This window comes from Rhinatrema bivittatum, chromosome 2 (assembly GCF_901001135.1).
Source record: "Rhinatrema bivittatum chromosome 2, aRhiBiv1.1, whole genome shotgun sequence".
In the NCBI taxonomy this organism is placed as follows: domain Eukaryota; kingdom Metazoa; phylum Chordata; class Amphibia; order Gymnophiona; family Rhinatrematidae; genus Rhinatrema; species Rhinatrema bivittatum.
In genome coordinates, this window is record NC_042616.1 from 239,274,378 (window position 1) to 239,288,283 (window position 13,906).

At 42.1% G+C, this 13,906-nt stretch overlaps 1 protein-coding gene across 2 annotated transcripts in view; it reads left to right on the forward strand.

Moving 5' to 3' along the window:
* LOC115084432 (tetratricopeptide repeat protein 30A) overlaps window positions 1-9,052 on the forward strand; it is a 156,824-nt gene extending 147,772 nt beyond the window's left edge. For both annotated transcript variants that reach the window (XM_029589320.1, XM_029589321.1), the window contains 2 exons: window positions 1,090-1,219; window positions 8,799-9,052. In XM_029589320.1, the coding sequence (XP_029445180.1) occupies window positions 1,090-1,219; window positions 8,799-8,935 (267 nt within the window). In that variant the 3' untranslated portion in view covers window positions 8,936-9,052. The remainder of the gene's footprint in view (window positions 1-1,089; window positions 1,220-8,798) is intronic.
* The last annotated feature ends 4,854 nt before the right edge of the window (window positions 9,053-13,906 follow it).

A 13,906-nucleotide genomic window follows, 5' to 3' on the forward strand; every position in this document is an offset into this window, starting at 1 on the left:
GTCATGCCGTCTCACCACCCAAGCATTCATCCCTCCTGCCTTGTCCCAGCCTCACCCTATGAACTTTCCATCCCTGCTATTCCCTCCTTTTCCCCAGGAATTCCTGTTTCCATTTCCCCTTTCTTTACACCCCATAGCCAGACCTCTTGTCTGGGGGGGGGGGGGGGAGCCGCACCCATCCACAGTGCTCTTCCACCCTTCCCTGGTCCTGTCCCTTCCCGCCCCCCCCCCCCCCCATCCCTGGTCCTCTCTCTCTCTCTCTCCCCCTTCCCTCACCCCATCCTCTTGCTCTTTCCTTCACCTCCTTTCCTTCCCTCCATTCGCTCTGCTATCCCCCACTCCAGCCATTGCAGAGGCGGAGAGCAGCGTTATGCATACAAAAAAAGATAAGAGACAGGTCCTTTTTTATGCTTCTTGTAGATCTGTTTCATTTGTTCTGTTTATCATGAAGGCGATTCATGTGCATGCCCCTTTTAAATAATGACAGACTTCATTTTTAGATCAAATCCATTTTCAGTTTTCACAGCTTTCTGTGTTGGCCTCTAGGGTCCACTATTGCACCTGATACATCGTGCTTGTATGTAGAAAATGCTGCCACAACTAGTGTTTGTGGAAGGAGGAAATTAATATACTTTAGAATACATTTAATTCTCGTAATGTTTCTTTCACCCCAGCTGCACTTCACTAGGGGGCACATTTAACAACTTCACAGCTCAGACCATTGACTTTTGCCTTTTCTGCCTTCCTTCTTTCTGGTTTTTCTTTAATTAATTAATTAATTTTTTACTTTATTTCCATCCTACTGCACTTTGCTCATAACCTTTTTGGTTTTTACTTGCTGATGCTGCTTCCATTGTTTTCTTATAGCCATAAACAGCAGTCAGAACAAAGAAATTCTGAAAGAAACTGACCAACATGGCTTGCTTTTAGACTGCCTGCTGTTTGCAAAACATAATACTAGTCCTCCAAGTAATATGTATAAAAACAGTACCTGACTAATTTAAAAACTGTTTGTCCTTCATTATCATGTCTGGTATACAGTAGTAAATATTTAAAATATGATTAATACGTTATATTTGTTGTCCGTAGCTTGGAACAGATACCTGGTATTATGCCAAGCGTTGCTTCCTTTCCTTACTGGAAAACATGTCAAAACACATGATCATGCTGCGAGATAGTGTCATCCATGAATGCATTCAGTTTTTAGAGCACTGTGAAAGTAAGTAACCTTTTGCAGCTTCTTCTTACCACTCTTTGTCCTTGCAATGACTTGGGACTGGATTCACCCCTGGAGGTTTGGGCTTCTACTAGGTGAATAACAGCCAAAATTATGTGTCAGAATTATTCACTGTCATAAAAGGGGATTTTTGACTGATAATGTGTTTTGAAATAATTAAAAACTTTCTGGGGCAGATTTTAAAACATACACGCGTAGCATACATTTGTGCGTTCAACCCGGCGCGCACAAATGTACGCCTGATTTTATAACATGCACGCGCAGCTGCGCGCATGTTATAAAATCAGGGGTCGGCATGCACAAGGGGGTGCACAATTATGCACCTTGCGCGCGCCGAGCCGCGCTGCCTTCCTCCGTTCCTTAACCCTCACCCCACCTTCCCTTCCCTTCACCTAACTCTCCCGCCCCCCCCCAGCCCTAAGCTAAACCCCCCTAAAAAATGTATCTTGCCCAGTTACGCCTGCCTTGGGTAAGCGCAAGTTGCGCGCGCCAGCCCGCGATCCTGGGCACAGCGGCAAATGGTCGCTGTGCCTGGAGGCTCCGGCCCTGCCCCGCCCACATCCTGCCCCTTTTTTCAAGCCCCAGGACTTATACGCGTCCCGGGGCTTAATGCGCGCCGCCGGGCCTTTTGAAAATAGGCCCAGCGCGCATAGCGCCCCTACGCGCGTAAATCCTCCTGGATTTACGTGCGTAGGGCTTTGAAAATCTGCCCCACTAGGAATAACCTAAGAAAATATTGGGTGGCAGATCCCACCAATATACTCCATTAGCAGGCTTCGCTTCATCTTTTTATCTCTGAAGTGTTATTAATCCACCTAGATACACCGGTACCCCAAATACATTTCTTCCGGCTCAGAGCAGTAGTAAGTCCAACCATTTCCACTTTGCATACATACTTCCCAATCTTATCTATAGAGGAAATTTTTTCCCTCCCATGGAAAAAGCAAAAGTTGTTTACCTTGTGACAGCAGGATGCAGGGTCTTCACAGGTGGTTGATGTAATCTGACTGAGCCCAGTCAGTGAAGATTAGTACAAAGTTTCTAGAAGCTGTGACAGACTCCATTGAGATTGTATGTACTGTCCTGTGTCACAAACATGGCAGGGGGGCCCCCTTAGGAATATGTGATCCAACTCCAAGGGGAGGCAGGTGGGTTCTTTGAGAACCTACATCCTGCTGTCCTCTAAGAACACCTGTTACAGAGAAGCAACTTCCACTTTCTCTAAGGACAAGCAGGCTGTCTGTAGCTGAAAAAGGAGACAATATAACCAAAAGAACATTGCCAATGGGTAAAAGTATTTTTGTGGCAACAAGCCAATTTTATTGTTTTCTCCCTTTTTTTTAGGGGGCAGGCTGAAAATAATAATAATGGGCCCTGGGGGGATAGAGTTGGATTCTAAACCTCAAATAAACTCTGGAGGACCGACTGACCAAACCTATTGTTGCATCGGGTTTCTCTCTTCAGACAGTAGTATGATGTGAATGTGTGAGCTGAATGCTATGATGCAACTTTGCAGATGTTTTGCATGGAAGCTGATCTTAGGTGGGCTACTGCCGCTGCCATGGCTATAGCATTATGAGCTTGAACTTGCAGAAAACTGCTGACAACTCCCACACAAAAATATCATCACAATATCAACATATAATTGAAAGAATAGCTCTAATAATTTAAAAATAGCGGTGTCGTATAAATAGTGCATTGTTTTTGCTGTAGAGCAACTAATAGCATACACAAGCACTTCAATATAATCATCCACTTACAAAGATCTTTTATAGTTTATGGGCAGAATTTTCACACAGTCACCAGCTGTGCTTCTTGCTACATTCCAAATCAGAAAATAAATTTTAAAATACTTTTATTAGCACTAGAAGAGTGTGATCCCATCCAAGCAATTAATCAAAAAGGGGAATCTGGAAAAATTCAAAAAACAGTACAACTTGTCACACTGGAGACTGCAAATACTATGGACCAAAACCCGACACTAGTGTTTCAGCAATCAACATTCGTCTGCTCCAGGGGAAATTTCTTGATGGACTATCCAAATCCTCGGAGAAAGACGGACTTCTCAACTAACGTTTGCATACAAAACTTGTACCAAAGCAGACCACCTTGCTCCAAAAACGTTCCTAGGGAACAAATAGAAAAATGCCACTTGAATCTTGTGATGCACGATAAAATGTGTCATGCAATTGGATTTGAAACCACCAATCAGAAAGTGGAATATAAGAGGTATCTACAAAAAAAAATGGATAGGTTAAGTTCATTATTTAAACCAAACGTGTAACAGTGTTCAATGTGAAAATACACCATTGTTGCTGTTTGACATGCCCCTCTAGCGGGGCATAACAGAAAGAGATACAGTCTGTTATGCAAATACAAAGGTCCGCTTGGCAACAGCAATTCTAGGTTTATTGGAGGTCAAAAAAAAATAAAGAGCTGGGTGGACTTTCTAAGGGCTTTAGTCCATACCAGATAGAAGACTAATGCTCTTTTGCAATCCAAACTGTACAAGGCTTGTTCACCGTTGTGGACAAGTGACCCAGGAAAGCATGTTGGAAGGATGATTTGAATGATTAAGGTAGAAGCTCAACACTACCTTAAGCAGGAACTTAGGCTGCGTGTGCAGAACCACCCTATTATGAAGCAGTTTAGTATAGGAAAGATAAGTCACTACAGCCTAGAGCTTACTGAGTCTGAGTGCCAAAGTGACCACTACCAAAACTATGATCTTCCTGGTCAGGTACTTTAGCTTAGAGTCCAATGGCTCAAAGTGAGCTTTCATCAGCTGGATCAGTACCACACTGAAGTCCTATGATGCAGTGGGAGGTTTGATGGGAAGCAGCAACTAAAGCAAGTTCCTCATAAATCACACTACTAAAGGCTGCACAGAGATGGATTTACCTTCTACGTGGTGATAAGCACCAATTACACTGTGATGAACCCTAACTGAGTTAGTCTTCAGACCAGGCTCTGAAAGGTGTAGAAGTTATTCAAGCTGTTTTTGGGTGGAACAGGAGAAAGGGTCTAACACCTTTCCCTCACAAAACAAGACAAACCTCCTCCCTTTAAAACTATAAGATTTCCTTGTGGAATCCTTCCTAGAAGCTAGACGAATATGAGACACATAATCATGCTAAGGCCATACAATGCTAGCCTCTCAACATCCAGGCTTCGAAAGCTAGGGACCTGAATTTGGGATGACAGTGTTCCCTGGTTCAGAATGATGAGAGTTGAGGAATTCCCCAAAATGATTGGGTTCCTGATTGATAGCTCCTGTAGGAGTGAAGACCAAATCTCTCTCATCCAGTAGAGGGCTGCGAGCATCATGGTCCTTTGGCCTTCTGAGTTTTAGCAAGGTTTTGCCACCAGAGAAATTGAAATATATATGAGACCTTGTCTCCAATTTAGCAAGAAGGCAGCTGAAGCTAGTTTGCCTTCTGTCTCTGTTCTGGAGCAGAAGTTCCAGACCTTTCCACTCAGAGGAGACACAAACAGATCTACCATAGGTATTCCCTACTCATGGAATATCTGATTTGCTACTTCCTCTTATCCAGAGATCATTCCTGTGTTTTCGAGACCTGACTCAATCTACTAGGACATTTTCTTTGCCTGCCAGATGCAAGGCCTTTAGGACCATTTCTTGAGAAGTGGCCCAGGTCCACATCTGGACCACTTCCTGACACAGAAGGTACAATCCTGTTCCTCCCCACCTGTTCACGTGGAACACTGCTACTTGATTTTCTGTCTGGATGAGAACAATTTTGTTGGCTAACAAGTGGTCAAACCTATTGTGCTGGGAGTCTTTATTTAAATAGTAATGTGATTGAATGGACAGAGCTCTATGTCGCAGCCTTGCACATCTCTTCCATGCCCTGCCTTTAACACTGTGAACCTTGACATAACCCATCCAGAGTCAGCCTTGCCTGGGAATAACAGAAAGAGATGCAATCTGCCATCCAATTAAGAAAGGGTATTGGAAAGTTCTACTAAGTAGTTTCAGACAGCTTATCAAATCGCTCTTTTGTTGCTGGCAGAGAACTTTTTGGAAATGATAGAATAAATAAATGATATGAAAAGACAGCCAATTTGCTCTTGTAAAATAGATAAGGAAAAAGTGAAGAATTTCTGCACAGACCAAGTCAAATTAATGTAAGAGAGTATAACAAATACATTTTTCATTTTTAGCTAAGATGTACCACTTTTTGATCCAGTGTATTATTAAAATATTTCCTAAATTGGGAAGTGCTTTAAGGCTTTCAAAGGAAAAAGACCAATAGAAAGATGCATAATTTTTCTCTATGCAATATTTTAAAATTATACATGCCAAATAGCAATATGTACTGTTTTAATTACATTTACATTTAAAAAGCTATTTTTTTTAAATTTATGCAAGCTACTTTCCTGTAAATTTTCCCTACTGTTCTCAGAGCCAACCATATTTGGTCTCACAAGTGTTGTAAAAGAGTACTGTTGTACTTGGATCACTAGCTCCTCCTGCAAGGACTATTTGTAAACTCAGCAATCTCCAGAAATCGATTAAAAATGTACTAAAATATCAAAAGTACAAGCTAAATATTAACAAAGAGAACACTTTTGCATTATGACAAAAATCGGTATTGAAGCAAGGAAAATATTTGCCAAGTATTACTATAACTTGCTTGAAGATTTTTTTTTTTTTTTTGGTCCAGCAGGTTTCTTCTCTTTTTTCGGAGTTTCCAACTCGATCAGTACCAGTTCTGGGATCTAGTACCATGTGCCTTTTCTTGTAGCTACCTGAGAATTTTTTCCCCTATTTTAAGTCTCCTTCCTCCTCACCTAGGCTAGACATTGCAACGAGAGCCCTCAGCTGGGGCTCATGCACCAGGGCTCCCTCCATAACCCTACAGTCATGGGCCTTGTGTCTGACCACAAGGTGTTGCTGTTGCACAATGACTAGTATTCCCTCCCCCAAGGCACTGTGAATGATAGCCTCCACAGCATGTACAACCTTGTCTGGCCTAGGGAGCAGAGTCCAGGTTCTCTCCATGGCAGTGTGTAGCATTGCCACTGAGCCATCAGACCAGTCTGCTTGAAAGCCATTAAAATGGAAGCATTGGTAAAATTGCTTCTCTGATAAGAAGACAGCTAGTCAAACACATGGATAATATGACCATCTCATCCTCCAAAGCAGAGCAAGTTTAGGGTTTTAACTGTTCTGAGGCATTTAAGATTGCGGTGGTCAATAAGCACTTACATCAGGTGTGGGGGATCCCTCAATATAATGCCTTTGCTCTTGAAAATTGTCTTTATGGCTATAAGTTCCCTATCCAGATTGCCATAACAATGCTCTGTGAGCAAACGTTTCCTGGAGAGAAATGTGCATAGGTGCAACTACTATCTAAGGCCTTGCTGCTAGAAAAACATTAACCGAGGGTCATGTCTGACATATCTGTCTTCTCACAAATGGAAATGCTGATTCTGGGTGAACCAAGAGAAGGGCAGAAGTAAAGGCCATTTTTAGGTGGCCACAGGCTGTTTGTGCTTCTGAGGGCTATAAAAATTTGGCTAGGTTCTTTAGCAAGAATGTCATTGGAGAAAAGATCTTGGAGAAAAGTTGGATGAACTTGTGATAAAATCAGCAAATTTATTTTACTTATTTATTTATACATTTTTATATACCGAAGTTTGTATGGACATCACATCGGTTTACATAAAACAAAGGAAGCAGAGGGAGTGGAAATGGAAGAAAAGTTACAATAAAACAATTAATTGATTAAATATGAGGATCTAAGAACGAAGAGGAGGGAAGAGACAGGTAGATAGGAGAGGGGGTGAAAGGTAGAGAAAGAGATAACTGGAGAAATATAACAAAGTGTACAATCATAACTTTCGAGGGGGGGAGTATGTACAGGGTAGGGGTAGGGGTATTGACAGAGGAGGGGAAAATGGTCGGCGATTAGGAGTGGCGATGTGTTATGAGAAGGCCAGTTTGAAGAGCCAGGTTTTTAATTTCTTTTTGAAGGTTTGGGTGCAGGGTTCTAGACGAATGTCAGAGGGCATCGAGTTCCAGTGATAGGGGCCGGCGATGGATATGGCATGGTCTCTGGTGGAGCTAAGGTGTGTATGTTTGGCGGGGGCAATGAATAGGGTGCCAGTGTTTGAGGATCTGGTGAGTCTGGAAGGAGTGTGAAAGTGTAGGGAATTGTTTAGCCATTGCATGTCAGAATTGTGTAGGGTTTTGTGTATTAAGGTGAGGGTCTTGTATAGAATTCTAGATGAGGTGGGGAGCCAATGCAGGTCTTTAAGGATGGGGGTGATATGATCGCATTTACGAGAGTTGATGAGAATACAGGCAATGGAGTTTTGGAGCATCTGCAAGGGTTTGAGGGATGAGGCAGGGAGGCCAATAAGGAGAGCGTTGCAGTAATCAATTTTGGAGAAAATTACTGCTTGCAGGACTGTGTGGAAATTGGTTTTGTGAAGGAGGGGTTGGAGTTTTTTAAGTACATGGGGTTTGTAGTAGCAGTCTTTGAGGGTGGAACTGATAAATTTTTTGTAGTTGAGATTGCAGTCCAGGGTGACGCCAAGGCTTTGTGCTTGGTGGAGTAAGATGGGGGAATGGGTGGGGGGGGGGGGGGGGGGGGAGAGGAGGAGGTGGAAGGTCATGTGTGAGAAGGAGGAGTTCAGTTTTGGAGGTGTTCAAGGCTAACTTTAGGTTCGAGAGAAGTGTATTAAGAGAGGTTAGGTGGTTTTGCCAGGTTTGAAGGGAAGCGGAGATAGATTTGGTGTAGCTTACACATTCCATCAATGAAGCACTGGATTTCATGGATGCTCCTCAGGGTTTCCTAGTGATGGACTGCCTGCACCCTTTCAGGGATCCATTTGCATTCACCTGAAAGGATTATATAGACAAGAAACTCCACTTATTCCTGATTGAACAAGCACTTTTCTGTTTTAGTGTAGAGTTCATATCCCTGTAGTCTCTTCAGAACCAGTGTCACATGCTGGTCATGGAGCACTGGCATCTCTGAAACCTGGCAGGAAGGTCTTACAAGTTAAGGCTATTAAAAATGACTGGAACCTGTTGATTGGAAAGAGCTAGAAAATCCATGTCTATATATGATTTTGACTTCCTCCCTTATTATTTAGTACGTAACAAGAGAATTCTAAGTACATTAAGTACCAATAGAAAGTTAAATCTATTGTGACAGTGAAAGCCAAATGATGTAATATATCATTAAAGACTGCTTCCTTCAATTTTTCTAGGCATGGATGTAAATTCATGGATTCACTCTCAATGCCATTACTTGGCTCCAAGATTTTTTTGGTGTTTATCAGTTAAAAACTAAAACAGAGCTCTTATATATAATGTTGTGTCAACTGTTAAGAATATTGAACTGTTTTGTGCTACTTTTTTCTGTTCATCTTTCTCCATCTCACAGCAGATTCAACTACTAGCAAGGTACAACCCATTTTTCACAGTTGCAACTTTAGTATCTGTTCACAGATGTTGACACAGCAAGCGACTAAAATAGCTTTTACTCTAGGAAACATTTTAACATTAACATTTTTTTCCTTTCAGTTTATGGTAAGAACATACCAGCTGTTATTGAGCAGCCCCTTGAAGAGGAGAAACTGCATATTGGAAAGAATACAGTTACATATGAGGCTAGGCAAATAAAAGCACTGATTTATGAAATTATTGGATGGAATGTGTAAGCTACATGTGTTTTGGCATTCTGTTTGTATCTTCTTTTTCATTTATTTGTACCTAAATATTTATGATCTACTACTGTTACTTAATTAAAATATTTTAATAAAAAAAAACTTACTCTAGAAGAATTATGAAATGTGGATCTTTGTGTGTATGTGAATTGGGGGGGGGGGGTTATTTACTATTACAGATTTAGTATTCATTATTTCATTAAAAAAAAAAAATAAACCACTGATTTAAAGTTTCTGTCCAGTAATGATGAAATGTGAGGCAGCTATTGTATGTAATAAGGCTCCAAATGAGTTACCTGCATTATCTGATGATTTACTGTCTGACATAACAGAATTTGGACGTATGGTAAAAAGACAAATTGGATTGTAGATGAATGGATACTTCTATCTTATTGGAATGTGTGGACCCTTTAGCCCAGAAACAATAACCTGTGCAAGACCTACAGTTGAGCCAAAATCAAAGAATTGACAAGATCCTTGAGAGAGGAATGCATTTAATATAATAGCTTCTATCTACTTCTTACTGGTTTGGTATGTATTTAAACTTGATGGTTCATGGTGCATAACAATTGAGGATTTTCATGCCTGAATGCAGTGACTAAAATGGTGGCATCTGTGATTGCCTCATATGCAGAAATGATTTCTAACTTGAATCCTGTCAGTTTGATCTTTAGTGTTTTAGACATCACTTCTCACCTTTGGAGTCTGCTGTTGACAGAGGAGTGTCAGGAATGCAAGCTTTTGATTGGAAAGGCCAGCCGTATGCATCGACTAGGATGCCTCAGTGGTATAAGGACTCTTTCCATTTCATACCCATATTAAAGCTGTGGTAGACAACTTGTCTGATCAAGAGAAGATAATTTAGCATGTAGACAACCTTTTGATTCACTTCACCTCAGAAAGCCAGCATTATGCTGATTTCTGGGAGGTTTTGACTGCCTTATAAGTGGTAGCTTAACCCCCATGGACATGGAAAGGACAAAAATCTCTCTCCAGTCCCTGATGAGATTTTGCAGAGATTCCATGCATAATTTTATTGAGGTATGTGCACTTCTGTATTGCCCTCCTAAAAGATAAAGATTATTACTGGACAGAAGAATATACATAAGCAGTAAAGAAATAGAAAGAACACTGATGTCTGTCCCCATCAAGATGGAAATGACACTTTTGTACATTTATCCAGTAGTTGGAGCAAACAGTATCAGAGCTGTCTCAACCAGAAACTGGGAGAGGAAGATTGATTTTGATTTGATTTTTTTTTTTTTTTATAACCCTAGATTCTTGACATTGCCTGAACAGAAAATGAGTTTTTCAGAAAGCACGTTTTGGCATGCTAATTTACTGTCTCAATTTCAATATGCTATTGGGATGTAAGACTGAAACTGTTTGTAGAGGGAAAACTTTCAGCAGAATTTGAACTGAGAGGGTGGTGCAAATTGGACTTTTATGCTGCAAGTAGAATACAATTTTCTCAGTGGAAGGGAGTGGACAGTGGAGTGCCTCAGGGATCTGTATTGGGACCCTTACTTTTTAATATATTTATAAATGATCTGGAAAGAAATACGACGAGTGAATTAATCAAATTTGCAGATGACACAAAATTGTTCAGAGTAGTTAAATCACAAGCAGATTGTGATAAATTGCAGGAAGACCTTGTGAGACTGGAAAATTGGGCATCCAAATGGCAGATGAAATTTAATGTGGATAAGTGCAAGGTGATGCATATAGGGAAAAATAACCCATGCTATAATTACACAATGTTGGGTTCCATATTAGGTGCTACAACCCAAGAAAGAGATCTAGGCGTCATAGTGGATACGGTAACACATTGAAATCGTCGGTTCAGTGTGCTGCGGCAGTCAAAAAAGCAAACAGAATGTTGGGAATTATTAGAAAGGGAATGGTGAACAAAACGGAAAATGTCATAATGCCTCTGTATTGCTCCATGGTGAGACTGCAACTTGAATACTATGTACAATTCTGATTGCCGCATCTCAAAAAAGATATAATTGCGATGGAGAAGGTACAGAGAAGGGCTACCAAAATGATAAGGGGAATGGAACAGCTCCCCTATGAGGAAAGACTAAAGAGGTTAGGACTTTTCAGCTTGGAGAAGAGACGGCTGAGGGGGGACATGATAGAGGTGTTTAAAATCATGAGAGGTCTAGAATGGGTAGATGTGAATCGGTTATTTACTCTTTCGGATAATAGAAAGACTAGGGGGCACTCCATGAAGTTAGCATGGGGCACATTTAAAACTAATCGGAGAAAGTTCTTTTTTACTCAACGCACAATTAAACTCTGGAATTTGTTGCCAGAGGATGTGGTCAGTGCAGTTAGTATAGCTGTGTTTAAAAAAGGATTGGATAAGTTCTTGGAGGAGAAGTCCATTACCTGCTATTAAGTTCACCTAGCGAATAGCCACTGCCATTAGCAACAGTAACATGAAATAGACTTGGTTTTGGGGTGCTTGCCAGGTTCTTGTGGCCTGGATTGGCCTCTGTTGGAAACAGGATGCTGGGCTTGATGGACCCTTGGTCTGACCCAGTATGGCATGTTCTTATGTTCTTAAGCTCATCCATTGCAATCAACCTAAATGTTTTGTAGCAGGTATTCTCTTTGAAGGTATTCTGCATCAATGTTCGCTTATTCCAGCTATTGAGAATAGTATAAAGCAGAGCAATTACAAATGTTTCAAGGAGTTTGGTGTATTAATGGTAGTTGGGCACTACAAAAGGGGCAAAGAGATTGGAGTGATGCTGCGTTGAGCAGAGAGTGAAAGGGAGAAAGGAGGATGCTGGGAGTTCAGAAGAAGAGAGAAGTGCTGGTCAGGGGTATAGAGAGAAGAGATGCTGGGCAAGGTTGACAGGAAGCAAGAAGAAGTGGGGGGGGGGGGGGGATACAGCTCTTCGCAAAGGGTGAGAAGAGATCAAGAGGTGAATGCTGAGTAGGGTAAGAGAGGGGGATGCCGTGCCAGAGCTGCCACCGATAGGCAGGTGTGTAAGGGGGATGGCTCAAGATTTAAGATTTGCCTAGTGTACCTAATATCCTTGCACTGGCCTAGAGAGTGGGGGGATGGGGTGTGAGGGCCCTGCCAACAATGAAGAACTGCAGAGAAGAGGGGAAGGGGTGCCAACGTTTGATCTCTCCACCACTGCCACACAATACACAACAGCTCTTGGCCCATCGGTGCTCTTGTGCATCAACAACAGCTACAGGGCAGGAAGTGGAGCGACATGATGATGATGATGGGCACAGACGATAGGGAAATTGTGCCAGGGCAGAGTCCTCCATAGTCCAGGGCCTGGGGCAATTCCCCAGATTTCCCCTTCCCTCCACAAGGATGGCCCTGCTGACAATGAAAACAAAAGTGTGGTAAGTTGGACATATGGCTGACTCTCCTGTTTTAAAAATGCAGAGCGGAGCAGGGAGCAAGGACATGGAAAGAATTTGAAAGTCTTGAAACCCCAGAGCACAGATGCTGTGCTGGAAATCAGACATGTGCCAGCAGCCATAGACATGGGAATGTACACTCATACTACCCTGCTTCAAGCTGTTCTGCCTCCCTCCAATGGCTGAGGAGTGAGCAGCCAACGCAGGGAGCAGAATTGGGAATTAGAAGCTGGGTATGGAACTTAGGATTGCTAACTGTCTCTAGATCAGTGCTTCTCAACCCAGTCCTTGGGGCACACTTAACCAGTCAGGTTAGCAGTGCATGCAAGTCTATCTCATCAATATTCATTGTAGATATCCTGAAAACCTGACTAGCTAGGAATGGCTGAGCGCTGGGTTGATGCTGGCAGTTAGGAACAGTTCATGGCAATCTGCTGCCTGAGGCAAGGGATGGGACAGGATAGGATGAGATTAGCCCCCTCCACCACCACTGCCACTCCTACTAAGGTACCCAAAAGGGATGCACTCTCCAAGAGCCAGGCCCAAACCAATTCACCACACAAAAGACAATTCAAATCGGATGTCACCTCAGTAACAGCCACACAAACACTTTTCACTGACAGATACTTTGTCAAGTAACACCTGGGAACTTTTGATTTTTCAGTCACCTTGAGATTGTCATGGATTAGAGGAGAGGAGGTGGAGGGGAGCAGGGAACATACAAACTTTCTCCTCTCTCACATACACACACAAAACCCTTCTATCCTCTCCTTATTCCCCCTCTTCCACTTCCTCATTCCCCCTTTCCTCTCGCTCACTCTCCCCCTCTTCCCTTCCCTCTCAGTCATTCAACCCCCTCCCTCCCACTCACCACCACGCAGGGTCTCTTCTCACTGAGGAGGGATGGGAACCCCCTCTAGCGCATTACCAGAGGGTGCTGCTGCGGGGGGCCAGTGCTAGCCTTTTTGCTGCCCTGTGTGAATAATTAGTGTGCTGGCCTCTTTTCATTCCGTTATTTTTTAAATATTTAATTTGTATTCTTTTTCTAATCAGGGCCAGTGCAAGGATATTAGGCACCTTAAATAAGTCTTACAGCTTTGTGCCTGGCCCCCTCCACACACGATTTAAAATTATGCATTAATTTATAAGATTGTATATGAAAAAGGAAACTCAGAGTACAGTCTTTTGAAGTAAAAATATAACAGCATGTATATTATATTTACATGCTCTGCTGTGGTGTCAACCAGAAAACCTTGCATAAAAGTAAAAGACACTTGGAACACATAAAGCATTAGAACTATTATAACACATGTTAAGTGTGGGCTTGATCCTCAGAAAGCCATGAGCAAACTAAATTACAATATAATAAACCTCCCCTTCCAAAACAGCACTAACTGCCAGCACTCAGTTACAGCCCTATCTTTGAAAAGGAAGCACTGCAAACAATATTACAGTAGGCCCTAAAGCAACAATACACCTCTTATTAGGAAAACAAACAAGTCAAGCTGCTATAGATCCCAACATAGAAACAACACGTTAGCAGAATATGTAACCTCACTCGCGCATGCAAAA